The 17,488-nt window shown below is 43.0% G+C and overlaps 1 protein-coding gene across 2 annotated transcripts in view; it reads left to right on the top strand.

The window, feature by feature from the left end:
* The window catches only part of LOC147700831 (DBH-like monooxygenase protein 2), a 564,025-nt gene that overhangs the window by 46,335 nt on the left and 500,202 nt on the right, over window positions 1–17,488 (top strand). For both annotated transcript variants that reach the window (XM_086928504.1, XM_086928505.1), the window contains exons 2-3: window positions 7,800–7,946; window positions 8,371–8,532. In XM_086928504.1, the coding sequence (XP_086784630.1) occupies window positions 7,800–7,946; window positions 8,371–8,532 (309 nt within the window). The remainder of the gene's footprint in view (window positions 1–7,799; window positions 7,947–8,370; window positions 8,533–17,488) is intronic.

Below are 17,488 nucleotides of genomic sequence, written 5' to 3' on the forward strand. Positions count from 1 at the left end.
GCATTAACCCTGGTCAATTTTTACAACTCTGTAACACCATCAGGATAATGTAATATCATCAAACTCCAAAAGAACCTTTACGACAATCTGGCAAAACTATCACGGAATAAAATAATGGTTGGTAACTTTAATGCATATATCTGTGGAAATCCGACTACGTCACCCTTGGGCTCTCTGAGTTGTGGAAATAGGTCACTGCCTACAAGGAACACCAACCTACAAAGGTTCAGAGCAAGGATCCTTTATAGACCATATACTTCTTTCTGCTGACCTGGCAAACTCTGCTCTAAACTATATTATACATGAAAGCACTTATAGTGACCATAATCCAATCTCAGTGGATTTACAAGACGGTCCTTTTGAACTTCGGAAAAACCACAAGGATCCGGGTGTCCTAAAACTGGTCAGCAGAAACCGCCGCCTGCAATGGACCACGATAAATAGGGATACTCTGCATGAGTCTGTCAAAAAGAGCTGTGAACAAGAACTCAACCTCTATGCCTCTAATACCACACCCTCTGAATCCATTTTATCTGCCTTTAGTGTGCTAACTCACAGAATTGATCAATTGCTCTCCGTACCATCAAAAGGACCAATTGACCAACAGCCAAGATGGTTTGATCACGCCTGCTCAGCAGCCAGTCAAAATCTGAAAATGGCTCTTAAGAACAAACTAAGGGACCCCGCACTTATCAAAATCCTGCGCTCTGAATATAAATCAGCCTTGGCATCCCGCAAAAAGGTCAGAAAGATGAACATCTGGGAATCTTTGCTTGATCCATCAACCCTGGGCAACAGCTCCAAGTTTTGGAGCATAATCAACAAGCCGATGTTTGATGATCCTAACGCTGCCAGCCTTGGAACTGTCATACCCGAGAATGAATGGATTCCCCATTTCAGTCTAATTTTTAAGAGCGACGATCCCCAGACGATACAAGCACCTAAACTTCCTGAAGAAGCACCCTTGCTTTTCACAGTTAAAGAAGTTGAAAAGGGGATCCGTTGTCTAACCAGTAACAAGGCCCCGGGTCCAGATGGCCTTCCCCTAGATTTATTTAAATCAAACATTCCCTTCTGGGCGCCAATCCTCATGGCGGTTGTTAATGCTGGTGCCGCAATTGGGGCCCCAAATTCCAGGGAGGCCTCAACCATTGTACCCGTTTACAAGAAGGGTGACAGAAGCAACGCAGCGTGTTACAGGCCAATTTCCCTGATAAATTCAGTCGCCAAAGTAGTGGGAGGAATTATTTTAAACAGGCTGACCACATGGGCCAAAAACAACAATGTATTGTCGCCCATAAAATATGGCTTTAGACCAGGGCACTCAACAATAACTCAATGCCTCAATCTATATCTAATTAGTGGCAAGTACACCCTGGCTCGAAACGGAACATTAAACATGGCCTTTATGGACCTTTCATCGGCCTTCGATTGCGTTGATAGAAGCAAACTCTGGGATGTCCTGTTAAAAATGGGAGTTGAAAACAATCTGATTAACTTTTTGGCCGACCTCCACAGTGATACACGAGCAATTGTTTGTTATACTAAAGACTTGAAAGTAACCAGAGACTTCAAAATAAATCGGGGGGTCAGGCAGGGCTGTATTTTAGCGCCATTTCTTTTTAACTTATATATAAACGGTCTTGAGGAGCATCTTTTAAAAACAAACACGGATTACCCATATATAGGGAAGAAGACGTTCCTGTTCTGCTCTATGCAGATGACGCCGTCCTTATCTCCAGAAATGCACTTGGCCTCCAGATACTACTAGACCCTTTTTTCCAATTTATGAACTCACGGGGCCTGTGTATCAACAACACCAAATCATTTGTTATGAAGGTAGGATCTGGTTCAAAAACGTCCAACCCCTTCTCTGTTAATGGGGAAAAAATACCAATAACAAAAACTTTTTCATACCTTGGTGTATTGTTTGATCACAAACTCACATGGGGTCCCGCACTAAGTAAAAAGAAAGGAGAAATAACAAGGACCAACGCTGCAATAATTGACTTCGCGCGCAAAATGGGTAACACACCAGTGGTTGCTTTGATTAAATTATATCAAGCCAAAAGTATTGCAGTCGCCTGCTATGAGAGTGATCTTTGGGGCTTTGTCCCAGCGGGCGACCTTGTAACCACTGAAAACAACTTTCTAAAACAAGTTTTGTGTCTACCGAAGAGCACTGCTAATTTTTCCACTCATGAGGAATTGGGCATGCCACACCTAGGGGACAAGATTGCTGTAAATTCCCTGTTGTGCTGGCTAAACTGCTGGCTGAACGATGAAATACCATTCACCCAAAACATCTTCCTCGAAGCACTCACCTGGGAAGGGAAACTCAAGATACCCTGGCTAAAATACATCAGAAACTGCCTTCAAGACCTGGGCAGGCTGGATCTTTTTTTAACACCACAGCAAGTATCCAAGCATGAAGTAACATTTGTAAAGGACACTTTTCTGCTGACCCGACAGCTTGCTAGGGAAGAGACTGAACTGAAGAAGGGTAGTGTGATGAGACATGTTTTAACCACATCATGTATACAAATTGAACCATACCTATCCTGGCCTATTTCCAGATATGAGCGCTTCCTGTTGACTAGATTTCGTTTTGATCTATTTAATTTGATGCTAGCCGTGTCGAGTGGAGCCCATAGGGGGCAAGTGTTGCCAACTTGTGGCTGCGACAATAAGTCTTCGCAAGATCTGGCACACTTTTTATTTGTATGCTCCTATTACACGATACTGCGGAAAATGTTTTTAAAACCTCTTTTAAAAAAACTGAACTTTGTGCAAATAAGGCCAGCACTACTTTATCTGCAAATGCTGCACTGTGAAAGCACTTTTTTTACATGTAATTTCTTAAAAACAGCCCTGAAATTCAGAAAAAGCATGGAAGGTTAACTCCTGTCCGAACTACATTACCCCTGTAAATATGTCTTAGATAAACAGTATACTTACATTTGTTCGTGAAATTACATGCTATCTTGTGACCTCCTGCTCCTGATGAATTGTCTTTTTAACATATGATCTGTATATACATGTATTTTATTGTACTTTTATGACTGTATCTCACACAGTCGAATAAAGAATTTTGAATTGAATTGATAAATACCTTGTTGCTTCAGTTCAGACCTTCTTTGACCCATGTGGGTCATAACTCTGAGTGGAGCACCCATTCTCTTGCACTGCTATCTGCAGCTTGATGCTCATTTTAAAATCTGTGTTTACCTTCTGCACACGATAACAATTAGAACAGCCTGTGTTGAACCTCTAGCTTGCTGCTATCTTCATACTTTGTTGGGGGAACACTGGGTCGCGTTTCACCGGCGCTACACCACTTCCGCTTTCTACATTTGCGGAGTGGTTAGCGCTCTAGTCTATTGTCAGGAGGGGCTACTTAGCCCTCTCGTCGCCGTGAGCGCGCAGCGATCGCGCGCAGGGAAGCGCCAGAGAACGCGCCTGAGACAAGCCAGAGAGAGGCCCGTCTGCGCCCGTCCGCGCCAGGACGGGGCTAGGGGCAAGGGGATTAACATCTGCAGATATGCCTGGCATTGAAGGCATGAGAGTTACCTATACATCTCAGGTACTGTTACACCTTAGATCTCTAACAACGCCGGACTGCCGTGGCTGTGTTTGCCCACAGGTTGAAGGTCCCTTTTCATGTCTACACTGCCGCTCTCAGTTTGACACTACCCTAAAGGTCCCCAGTATGGATGATGTTCGATGTCACATGCTACAAAACAACACTACCATTCATGACCTCTATGCCATATAGCTGAGCCGGAAGGAAAAATATCCTCTGCAATATCAGGTCGCTCTCGAAACACTCAGCCCAGGACTGGGATTTGATTTCCTCTAAACAACCTGACCTGTGTTTTCTTACTGAAACCTGGTTAAAACCGTATTCTACCCCTGCTATTGCGCTGGGAGTTCCTAATAATTATAAAATGACTAGGCTAGACCGTCCTATTAAAATGGGCGGAGGAATCGCCATTTTATAGAAACAAGACATTTCAGTCAAAATCTTAGAGGAACTGACGACCACTGACATCGAATTGCTAGTCTTTAAAATTACATACTCGTCTAAAGACTGTCAGACAGGTGCCTTAGTGTATCGCCCTCCTGGCTCCTGTACAGGCTTTTCGAATCTTCTGATTGAGTTGCTAGCTCCTTATGTCAACAGTGATAGTAACTTTGTATTAATAGGGGACTTTAATGTTCACAGTGAGAAGTCCGACTGCAGCGAAGCGCAAACCTTGCTGACAGATCTGGAACTATTGGGTCTAAGTAAACAAAACTTTGGACCCACCCACATAGCTGGCCACACGCTAGATCTGATTTTATCTAATTCTCCATTGGTCTCCTGCCGGCCGGCGGAGCAGGTCAACTGGACCGACCATTTTGTCCTGGAATTTTACACTCCATTTCCTGGGCCTGTCAAGCCGCAGCAGATTTCACTACCCGCTGTCCGTAGACAATGGCATAAAGTCACAGAGAGCTCCTTTGAAGAAAAGTGTATTATGCCCATTATCCATCCCAGTGATAATATTGACATGGCATTAATTAAATTCAACAAGGCGACTAAAATAGCCATTGATAAAATAGCCCCATCGAGACATTTTAAACCTCGACCAGCTGCTAAACAGGAAGTGTGGTTTTCTGATCACTTAAGAACCTTAAAACTTTCTGCGAGGAAGCTAGAGAAGAGATGGAGAACCACCCATTTGGTAGAAGATACTGGGATTCACTTTCTATCTACCATAAGGCAATTCGGACAGCTCGAAAGTCACACATAACAGCGCAAATTGCCGAGGCTGGAAACTCCCCCAGAGTTCTCTATCAGATTCTGCAATCTTTTGTTAAACCTACAGCTTGCGAATCTGTAGAAATAGCATCCCAGCAGTTGTGTGATGAGATATCCAATTTCTTCACCACAAAAAATTGATAAGATCTATGAAAAAATTATTAATGCTTGTAATGATAAGGTTTCCTCAATAACATCACTCTCTCAGGCTGATACAGAGTGGAAGCGGATATATATTCTCTGGAATCTTTTCCCCCCATTTCTGGGGAGGAAATTTTGACATTGATGACCAGTATAAAAAGTGGGAGCCCAGAGGATATTATCCCAGCCAGGATTATACCTGCTTTAGCAGGGCAGCTTTGCCCTGTTTTTGAGCAACTTGTGAATTTTTCTCTCACCTCCGGACATGTCCCTAAAAATTGGAAACGAGCCCTTGTCAGACCCATTAGGAAGAACACCGCCATTCCTTGGACGGAATTGACCAATTTAAGGCCAATCTCACTGCTACCTTTTCTTGGGAAAATATCTGAAAATATCTGAAAAGCATGTTAATTTCCTACTATCCAGATATATCGAACTGGCAGACGTTCTTGACTATTCCCAGTCTGGGTTTAGGCCAAGGCATAGTACGGAATCCACCTTGGTATCCGTGACTGACGACCTGCACATGTACCAAGACAGGGGTTTTTCAGTGATCCTGGTTTTGTTAGATCTATCAGCGGCGTTCGACACCGTGTCACATTCCATCTTGACAGAAAGGTTGTCGAACGCCGGGATCAAAAACAAAGCCCTTGCTTGGCTAAAAAGCTTCCTATACGACCGCACCCAGAGTGTCACCTTTGGTGCATATCGGTCAGCGGAGGTAGAGATTTCCAAAGGGGTGCCACAGGGCTCTTGTTTGAGCCCTACTCTTTTTAACATCTATGTGGCACCCCTGGCAAGAGTGATGCGTAAGTACGGTTTCATCCCCGTGCCATATGCTGATGACACGCAGCTCCTCTTCCCGTTCAAAACCATCTCCGCTGAAGTGAAGAGCTCCTTTTCAGCTGGTATGAAGGCACTGGCACAATGGATGTCGGCCATCTGCCTTCAGTGCAACGTCAGTAAAACTGAGGTTATGTTGTTTGGGGAAGCTAAACTGCTTTGGTCTCCAGACTGGTGGCCCAGCGACTTGGGTGTTGTTCCCGAACCCAAGTCGATTGTAAAGAACCTAGGGGTCCGTCTGGATCAAGATCTGACTTTCAAACAACATGTGAATTATATCTCAGGTATATGCCTACTGCGCAAGGTCTTTCCTCTTCTGCCTGATTCGGTGAGGAGAACTTTAGTCCAGGCACTTGTTCTAAGCAGGATTGACTATTGTAATGGTCTACTGCTTGCCGCCAATGAAGGGGTATTGGATAGACTACAAGTCATCCAGAATACGGCGGCCCGCTTGGTTCTTAATGCCCCTCCTAGAACTGCCTCCAAACCCCTTCTTGACCAATTACACTGGCTTTCTGTCCGGCAGAGAACGAAATTTAAAACATGTTGTTTGATTCACAAGTACCTAAATGACCAAGGAACTGCCTATTTGAAAAATAAATTTGTCCCTTACACCCCCACTCGATCTCTTAGGTCCAGCAATGATTTCCTTTTGCAGGTACCACGGGCTAAGAAAGCCAGACATGGGAGTAAGGCACTTTCCATAGCAGGACCTACCCTCTGGAACAAACTTCCTCTATCACTTAAACAATGTACAGATCATCTAAAATTCCGTAAACAATTGAAAACAATACTGTTTAAAAATGAAATTTAATTTCCTCCCACATTTATTTCTTGGTGTTCTACAGGTGTCAAAGCGCAGAGATACTCCACTGAGAGTTGATTCCAGCGCTATACAAACCAATAAATAAATAAATAAATAAATAAATAAAGATGATATTATGAAAAAAACATGGAGTTTCATTAACTTTAAAAGGAAAACACAACACTTATTTATTGCAGTATTTAGTTAAAAATGACAGAATTATTAAGTTCACTCTATTTTATTTTTCTCTCATTTAAAAGCATTCTGAAATATAATTCTGCTCTCATGTTAGAATATTGAGTTGTGAAGGACTTTTACTTTAATGTTTAATACCCCATTGTTTCAGTTCTGAACTTATGTGACCTACATGGGTCATTACATCTGATGGGAATGCTGCCAATTGTCAAGAACTGCTATCTGCAACCTGAGGAAAATATAAACTAAACAGAACCTTTCTTACCTTTGAAAAGATAACATAATCCTCATTTAGTGCAGTTTTTAGTTAAAATGATTTCAAGGCTGGGTGCTGCTCTGAAGGTTTCTGCTATATACTGGTAACTCACAATCTTCTGGTTAGAGACACCTGTGCTAGAAGATAAAAGGGTAATTTTAGGATTGAAGGGTGGGCAGTGGTGAAGGCCGTTAAGGGGTGTTGTAAGGTTTAGGGGTGGTTAGGGATTAAAGGTAGTAAGGGTAATTTTTGAGTGTATGGATGTAAGGGTTTTGTTAGTGGTAAAGGGTGACATGGTGGTTTATGGAGTGGGTAGTGGTAAGGGTGGTATTTTGGGGGATATGGGAAAAATAGTGATAAAGGGTGGCAAGGGTAAATTTAGAGTTTAGCGGTGAGTAGTGGTAAAGGATGTAACAGGTAATTTTAGGGCTTAGTGGTGCGTAGTGGTAAAGGGTGGTAAGGCTCATTTTAGGGATATAGGTTGGTAAGGGTATATTTAGGGTTTAGGGATGGGCAGTGATAAAGGGTTTTTAGGAGTTAATAAAAATGGAGGTTTAGGGAAAAAATATTCATATATATATATGTATATATATATATTGAGGTTTACATACCATATAATATTTACCATGAAGGCATGCCTAGTAAAGGCATCTTGATGGTAAAGGCTGCATGCCAAAGGCATGCCTGGTAGAGGCATGCATTCTATTAATAAAAAACCACAACATAATCATTTGAAAATTGTGCATTTATTTCAGGACTACCATGGTATTGGTGAAGTTCCTCCGGTGAAGGATACTGTTCAAAATTACCAACTTGATTTCTTGTCTGAAAATGAAGGACTTACAACCATGAGGTTCAGCCGCAAGTTTATAACATGTGACCCCTTCGATGTTGATGTCACAGTAAGTGGTTATCATATGAGTGTGGGATGGTTGCCCATGACATATAAGCGCATGTCATGTCATGAAGAATCCAAATAGTGACTTGCACGTTCAGCCTTATCTTTTTCAAACACTCTTCCCTAGCAAAGTGGTTAGGGTGATGGCCACTATTGTGTGAGATAGCACCTTCCTGGTGATCTAGTGCTTCTGTTGTCTAGTGTTTAGATGTTAACTAACTGCAATAGAGATACCCATTATAAAGGATGTAATTGAGAACTTGGAGTAATAATGGGTGAAAATATACCTCTTCAAAGTACAAACATGGGCAATGCTTAAGTTATTCTCTGTGTCTCATCCCAACCCAACTGCCGCCAGAGAATCTAGAACAATATAATAAAAGGTTGAAGTATTGAACAGTAGTCTTTTTTACCTTTTCCCTTTGTAGGCAAACACCCAGCGCATCATCGCCGCTTATGGGACTTCTGACACGATTCGCTACCATGGATCCAGTCAACGTTTCATGGCATCCGTACAGTTGCTGTCAGAAGCACCAGTCTCAGGACCAGCTCCAGATCCGTCCTTCACCTATGACATAAAAATGTCCAATGTGAGCATCATAAGTAAAGTTCAATAACTAGTAACCAATTATTCAAATAAAACTGTGGCTCCTATGTCTGACAGTTGGATCATTTAGACATTAAACACTTGTTTTTAAAGGTATTGGAACAGACTCTCCTGACTTGGCTCTTCTATAACACAGCAATAGAACATGATTTATAGTTTACTGCCCCAAGTGGTAAGAAAAATGGTAGTAGATTTTGCTCACTGGGCTATGTAACAGTAATAGGTGCTGTGCAAGTATGTTGACGCTAGCTGCAATGTAGATACAGCATGTTTGGTGCCCCAGACAAAGTATAAGTTGTTGCCGAAGCATTCCCCATCCATCATCTCATTTAAAGACAGTGTTCAGCTTATTGCTACCCTTAAACATCTGTATTTTCCTGATAAGGACAGTAGTACATTTTGAGCCTCTCATTTCTTTCAACTTCTAACTAATTTCTTTGTTTGGCTGTATTTTTTACAGTTGGAATTCATGTTATATAATGTAATGTTAAAGGAACTTGTATAGCGCACGTCCACTGGGATGGTTTCATGGAGCTACTCTAAGTGATACCTGAACCCTAAAGAATGCCTGAGCCATAATAAATTAGTCATACTCATTTAGGAACAATCAGGTTTTAAGCAGTCTCCTGAATCCAAATAGAGCTGGGGGAAATTTGATTTCAGGGGGAAGGGAGTTACAGAGTTTAAGGGCTAGAATGGCGAACCTTGCACCGCCTCTGTGCTTTTATTTAAAGGAGGGGGTATAAAAAAGTTGCTTGTAGGCTGAGCGCAAATTGCGCATAGGTGCATGCCTTGTAATCAGGTTGTCCAAGAATTTAGGGGTCTTTCAATTTAAGGATTTGAAGATGAGACAACAAACATTGAAGGTGCAACTTTGACTGATCGGGAGCCAGTTTAGCTTCTTAAGGAGGGGAGTGACATTATGATGCCTGGGTTGCTGAAAAATCAATCATATATTTATCTAGCATTGTATCTCATAATGTGTTCTACTGTTAATATTGTATCTCCTTCAGTAATTACAAGCAAAGGTAAATATCTTTTGTTGTTGGCAAAAAACCCTGGAGCAGGAAATGGTGGATGAGAAGGTTAATACTATTGCATCCAACAACAGGTGGTGGGGATTGTAGCAGTTGGGTAATGATGTGAGAGAGGAGGTACACAGGGTGCTGGGAGTGTAACCATGCAAAATGTGCTTGGGAGCGGTTCCATGTTACAATATTGATAAAAATATAGTCATACATAAATATTTCAGCCTGTTGTTTACAAAGACATTGTTTAATTGAGTGTAAATATGTTATTATATACTCCAATTGTGGCAATAATATTGTAAACAATATTGAGGCTGAGATATTCTGCTACCATAATGGCTTCTGGACAAGTAGCAGCGGAGACTTCAGTGTTGGCGCAGTACAAGTAATACCTTTCTTCTGGGTGAGTGTGTGGTTCCCACCGGAGAACTGGGACTGATTGCTTCTTACCACTAGTTACACTGGAGCCCTGAGCAGCCACTTCTGCCTTGAGGGTCAGTTTCTCACTGCTGCAAAAGGTCACAGATTTTGCTTCCCATTGTTTCTTTCTTGAGGAGCTTCATTCTGTTGCAGATAGAAAAATAACAAAGATTTGCACATCTTTTCATTACAAATGTATGGGAGGTTAGGAATGAGACAAGAAGGGGCCTCACTCTCCATAAATATCATCTTTAAAAATGTAAGTCATGGGCCCCACCAAGTTTAGATTCCTTGATTAAACTAAATGGAACATTATTATATGCTCATTTTCAATGTGCGAACATTACTACAGGTTCCACTCTCAATGTCTGAACATAATTATAGGGTAAATAGGTCTATTCTCATATCTGAACAAGACTACAGGTTTAAATATCATGTCTGGACATTGCTGCAGGTTCAACTATCATGTCTGAACCTTACTACAGGCTCAACTCTCATGCCTTAACATAACTTCACATCAACTATCATACCTAAACATAACTACATGTTCACCTCTCACGTCTGTGCATTACTGTGACACAGCAAAATAGGTTAATCTTATCAAGGCTGGAAGAACTAGGAAATCACCTTTTACTGAGGAAGAACATTATGCTTTTCTAGTCTTAAGTTTCTTTAAGGGCCTCCAGTACAGGCTGAAGCTCTTTGGATTTGAAGATTGACAAGGCAGCAGTCGATGTTGCTGTTGAGGTTCCATGAGTTAATATTACATGTCTGCACAGGATTGTGCCCAAGCCCAAGTTGTAGTGTGTTTAGTAGTACTACGTTAATACTACTAAGGTACTGCAAAATGCTGTTCACAAACCAACTCCACCTCTACCTCTCGTATCTTTTCTATAGGGAGATACTCACACATGTAAGTTTACTACTTTGTGGTAAATATTTGATTTACCGTCCTAATTTCTATGCAGGTAAGTACTTAATAAAAATAACTCAATCGGAAAGAAAGAGGCAGAGTCCGTGGTGTTAGAGTTCTTAGGGGTTTTATTCCTTAAAGAGGAATGGTCATGGTACCAGATCGGATATCGGGTTCTTGGCACCACTGGGGTGCAGGAAGGGATAGAGCCATACTTTATTGACAATACATAGCTTATATACTTAAATCATATAATAGAAACCAATACAGTAGGCGTAACAGCTGAGAGAAACAAGATAACAGCATACACGTGGTAGTGATACGTAATTAGAAGGCGTGAATTAGGCGTGAACATAGAGGCGTGTACTAGAAATGTCACATATAAGTGTCACGAGTAGGTGGGTACTTAGCAGAATTTGGCAATGTCAGCAGAAATCTGAGGCCTGGATGCGCGCGCAGCTGCATGACGTGTAATTGACGTGGAGCTGGAGGGTGCAGGGGACTTGACATTTACACTAACGGAAAGAGACAGAAGTCTGGCATGTCAGATCAACTCGTACCTATATCATATCTGATATCTGATGTTTGGGAACCATATTATCTAGAAGGAAAGGTCTCTTGGGCAGAGGCTATTCTATACTGACTGTGAGTGCGTGTATAAGCGTCTAAGTGTCTGCATGAGATGCGAGGGGGCATGGGCCTACCATGGTAACAGAGGCTATGAATTACTTGCACGGAGACAGTGAGGCCGGGCCCTTTGTTCTGCAGCTGGAAGGATGTTTACTTAAACTAGTAGGTAGGAATGCATTTTCGAGGAGCGGAACAGATAATTCGAAGGTTGAATTCAGTCTTGGCAGGCAGCAGGCTGAGCTAAGCGCCGTTAGCCGCACAGGGAGTAAGGCAGAGGTCACGGGTACAGAGACAGCCCAGGCCGAGGCGTTCAGAGTCAGAAGGCAGGAGAAGGCTCGATGGCAGAATTCAGAGGCCTACTTCGCCAGAGCTGAAAAACATGTAAAGTACACCACAAAAGACGTTGGCATGGCATACGTAGGAACGGAATATTCAACCCATTCAGGGTGGGTCTGGAAGAGGACATGTTAACGTTGGGCGCAAATGTATTTGCGTCTTCATAGCTGGCACAGGAGGGAAGTTACATGCACTTTAAGCTGGTACATGGAGACAGTGGGGTACACGTTAGGGAACATTACTTGACCATAAAATTTATATTTCCTCATTCCCTCCTTGTTCCCTACGGACCCTTCATGATATATCGATCCTCATGAATCGATCAGTCTGTTCTTGTAATATCATTTGCTCTTCTTTCTTCTTTTCGCGTTTTGAGTGAAAACTGGAATGTGCGATGCACGATGTGGCGCACAGACCACAAATCGCTGGCCCACACTGTAGGCACAGGCAGCAACTGAATACTATGACAAGGGCAATGCCTAGGAAGGATAGGATTTTCCATCCCCAAGCGGTCAACGTTGTCCAGAACCAACCGGACCAAGTCCAGGTGCCTGGATTCTGATGTATCAAACTTGCAATTTTATGAAGACGTGTGATAGCTTTATATACTGTTGGCGCGTTTTCTGGAATGAAAACACAGCAACTTGACCCGATGACCTTACAAGCTCCGCCCCTGTCTGCTAGGATGACGTCAATAACAAGACGGTTTTGAAGAACAACAACCCGCATGGCGGACTGCTCCTCTGTTAAGTTGCCTAGGGCGGAGGTAGTTTCATTCACTACTGCTTCGAGTGTTCTAGTTAATCTACGTATTAGTTTACTGTTTTGGACGGAGCCTGTGAAGAAAAAGAATCCTTTATTGAAATCTGTGTATTGCTCCCATGCCGTTTCAGTATAGTCGACAATCGGGAGATCTCTTCGGAGTCTACTCTTTACTAGATTTGGATTTCTGTGATAATCAGGAGGGGCTAGAAAAACAGGTGGCAGAAGGAATGCAATGTAACAGGTACCATCCCAATCAGGAGGTAAGCGTATGTATGCGGTATGGCCACAAACAAAATAGGAATGACGAGTAGCTCTAAAGGAAGACTTGCCTTGATCACTGAATTCGACCACAGTAGTACATTTACTATGACCTAAGTGTACTGAACCCTTCTTTCTGACACATAAGTCACCTGTAACTGGTAATACTGACATAGCAGGGAGAACTGGTGCAGCTTCGGATTCGACGGTAAGAATCATGAGGTTAATTGTATAATTACCTAATCCATATACTTCATTTTCTAGATCAGTTCCTATCCTAATGGGAAGTCCCTTCTTATCAGGGTAACAGGCATTGAGCAGAACTAGGTTCAGGTTTCCCCAAATCCAATTCCCCTCGAAAACAGCAATATCAGGATCTAAAGAATTAATTAATCTAAACCATGCACCACAGGAGCCATTGTGAGTGAACGGGTACGGAAAGAGAGGCAGAACTCCCTTGTATTTCTGATAGGGAGGGAGTCGGCCACATATCCAACAGTTTGTAGCATTGTTAGTCTGATGGGAGTGATGTAACATACTAATGAATGTATTGTTGCGCAGCGCAAGTCTGTAAGATAGTTCATGAGGAGGTAATTCACTAAAAGAATGTTCGGTAGAAACATTATAAGCAGATTGTTCACGCTTGAAGATAGGGTAGTATATGGGAAGCAATATACTGGCAACAATAATCAGAAGACTTAGAAAAAACATAATCAATAAGGTCACTATACAGTGACTGCGTAGTGATTTACACTATGTACGTTTCTTGAGTTGTCTCTCTCTCTCTCTATCTCGATCTAGGGGATACATGTCAGAAACTATTTAACCGATTCACCTAGGGGAGGACTTAAACAATTAAACTGTCTGACTTGCTAGATCGAAGTTTTATTCGATACTCCTCTTGGGGAGTTTTCTCTCTTTTCGGAACTTTGAAGTCTTTAGTATCGAGGCAGTCCTTTGAGGGGGCAACAGTTAATTACATTTTTTAATATGACTCGTGTGGATCCACCCCTTTCGGCCTTCCACTTTGATTGCGGTCCTCGTGGTAAGAAGGACGATCTTCGGCTCCTTCCAGCGGGGCTCCAGCGGGCTTTTCCTGTCGAAGTTGCGAATTAACACAGTATCCCCGGGACGGACATCGTGTGGCTTTACATCAGTGTTGTCGGGAAAGGCTGCGGCAACCTGTGAACGACATGATTGGAGTGCAGACATCAAGGAGGTAAGGTAATCTGTCAGCATGTTACAATCAACATCTGTTATTTTCTTAGGCATGGGCGTCCCCCACATATTCGGTGGTCGGCCAAAGACCACTTCATACGGGGATAGCCCTGATCTCGAATGGGGGACCATCCTCATATAGAACAGTGCAACTGGCAGGGCGACTATCCAGTCGACCCCTTTCTCTTTACAGATTTTAGCGAGTCGTGTTTTCAGTGTCTGGTTATGCCTTTCTACAAGGCCAGCGGCCTCGGGATGTCGGACACAATGGAATCTCCACTGATATCCTAGCAGGAGGGAAACCTGTTTCATGAGCTCGGATGAGAATGGCTGTTCGTTATCTGAGTACACGATACGAGGCAAGCCGTACCGTGGGAAGAATTCTCGAACCAGCTGCCTAGCAGTGGTCGGAGCAGTGTAATCTGGGACTGGATATGCTTCGGTCCAACGGGAAAGTGCACAAACAACTACGAGGACATACTTGAATCCTCGACAACGGTCCATCTGGATATAATCCATCTGGAGGACTTCAAAAGGGTGATCGGGAGGATGAAATCCACCTTGTTCTACAGGAACGCTTTTACCTGGATTGAACTGACAACAGATCATGCAAGTACGCACTTTCTGTTTTGCTGCTGCTCGTAAATGTTTGTTGTACCAGAGATTCTGTAAACTGTCTAACATAGCTTTTTCTCCTAGGTGTGCTGGACTATGTGCTGTATTTATTATGACTTGAACCATAGAGTCGGGGAGAAACCATGTAGATTTTCCCTTCGTCATCCATCCTTGATCTGTCTGGATCCCTCCTAGTTCAGTCCATTTCTTTATTTCATATGGAGTAGCATGTGTCTGAATATCGATTACATCTAGTGTGGGATCCCTAACTGCCATACAATGTGTCGGTACTATGATCTTTGTCACGTCAGTTGTCTGGGTGTGAGTCAATGCTGTATGTTTTGCTGTTTGGTCTGCCAGGTCGTTACCCTCGGAAACAGAATCTGTAACTTTAGTATGTGCTTTACACTTCATGATGGATATGCCTGAAGGCAGATGTATTGCTTCTAACAGTGCTTGAATGAGGGTACCATGTTGGATCTTGGCACCGTGAGAGGTCAAAAAACCTTGTTCTTGCCATAACACTCCGAAGTCGTGTACGACTCCGAAAGCATAACGTGAATCTGTGTGTATGTTAACATTTCTGTTCTTGGCTAGTATACAGGCTCGGGTCAGAGCGATGAGCTCCGCTGCTTGAGCAGACAATGTATCAATACGATATGTTTCTTTTACTTCAGTTTCAGTGGTCACTGCATACGCGGCCACTAATTCTCCTGTGTTTGTTCTCATACATGAACCATCCACATAAAGTGTCAGGTCTGGATTTGTCAATGGAACATCTGTTAAGTCTCGTCTGGGCTTTGTTACTGCATTAATGATCTCTATACAATCATGCGGGGCTGAATTAGTCATACTTGAAGGTAACAATGTTGCGGGGTTTAGAATGCTACAGCGTCTGATTTCAATGTGTGGCTGGAATAGTGTCAATTCATAACCTGTCAGTCGTGCTATAGTCAAGTGTTGAGTCTGGGTTCGGTTTAGAAGAACCTCTACAGAATGTGGAACTTGTACTGTTAATGGATGCCCTAAGACAATTGAGTCGCTCTGTCTGATAGCTAGGGCTGTCGCTGCAACTGACTTTAAGCACGCAGGGAGTGCCTGGGCTACGGAATCCAATGTACTTGAAAAATAAGCGCAAGGCTTATGTGAACCTGCTTGATCTTGAGTGAGGACAGACAACGCTGTACCATCACGATCTGTAACAAAAAGTGTAAAAGGTTTGCTGTAACACGGTGTCGCTAAAACTGGTGCTTGACATAAAGCTTTCTTTAATTCCTCAAAGGCCTGTGTATGTTCCTGATTCCAAGGGAGGACAGTCGAAGTCGCTGCCTCCTGTGTTGTCAACTGAATGAGTGGTTTAGCTAGAAATGCATACTGAGGAATCCATTGTCTGCAGTACGAGGTGAGGCCTATAAAGGCCCGCACTTCCTTTTGTGTCTGGGGTTGGGGCATATTTATAATTAACTGAATGCGATCAGGAGTGAGCTGTCTCCCCACTTTGGACAGCAAGTGACCCAAGTACACAACTTGCTGAACACAGAATTGTAGCTTCGAAGGAGACACCTTGTGTCCCTTGTCGGCCAGGAAATGTAAAACTGTCAGTGATGCTTGTTCACATTCGGGCTCACTTCGTGCGGTGATCAGCAGATCATCGACGTATTGTAGTAAGGCGGTATTAACTGGCATTTGAATACAATCAAGTTGTCTTTTCAGTGCTTGACTATAGATGCTGGGGCTTTCTGTGAATCCTTGAGGTGCGCGCGAAAATTTGAAACTTCGTCCATTTAAACTGAATCCGAAGAGGTATTGGCTCTCTGGATCAATGGGCACACTGAAGAAGGCGTTCTTGAGGTCAATTACAGTAAAGAACGTTGCTTCTGAATCAATAGCAGTCAATAAGGATGAGATTGTCGGGAACCACAGGGTACTGTGGAACAATGCATTTATTCAGTTCTCGTAAATCAATCACCAGCCGATATACTGGCGGTGCATTGGGATCAGTACGTTTAAGAATCGGAATGATAGGGGAATTACAGATATTGGAGTCGGTCTCTACGACCACTCGGCGGGCAATGAGCTCTTCAATGATTTCCAGTAAAGCCACTACAGCATCGGGTGGTAATTTGTATTGTCTGATTCGGGGTAAAACAACACCTGGCTTGAGTGTAACACGGTATGGTGTAATGTGCATGCAGCCTACATCGGTCGGGCCTTGTGCCCACAGGTGTTCTGGTACATTTTTCAATCTGACATCAAACTCTCGTAATACATAGTGACCCTTAAAGTCACGCAAGAAAAGTCTAACTCCTTCCGGAGAACAACATATCACAGCTCCTAGAGCCTTCAATGTTTTGATACCCAACAAATTTTCTGGACATGATTTCGTTAGTAACAAGTCTGTAACACGTGATAATGGACCCACAGCCAGGGGGACGGGTTTCGATACCTCATTTACAATAGGCTGTCCTGAAAAACCAAGGGAAACATTCTGTAAGCCTGAGAGGGGTGCCCCTGGGACTTCATTATGGCTGATTGTTGTGCGGCTTGCCCCTGTGTCAATTAAAAACTTTCTGTCTTTTCCCAATACTTGACTGTGTACATAAGGACCCTCTTGATCTACAGGAATCTCAATAAGAGGCAAGCCAACCTCCCTCTCTAGGCTGTTTCATGTGTATCGCTGATAGTCGGGATAATCAGATTGGGCATACTGGTTCATCTGTCGTGAAACTTGCTGCGTAGCGGCAATGGGCTGTGGC

This window comes from Lissotriton vulgaris, chromosome 7 (genome assembly GCF_964263255.1).
Source record: "Lissotriton vulgaris chromosome 7, aLisVul1.2, whole genome shotgun sequence".
Taxonomy (NCBI): Eukaryota; Metazoa; Chordata; class Amphibia; order Caudata; family Salamandridae; genus Lissotriton; species Lissotriton vulgaris.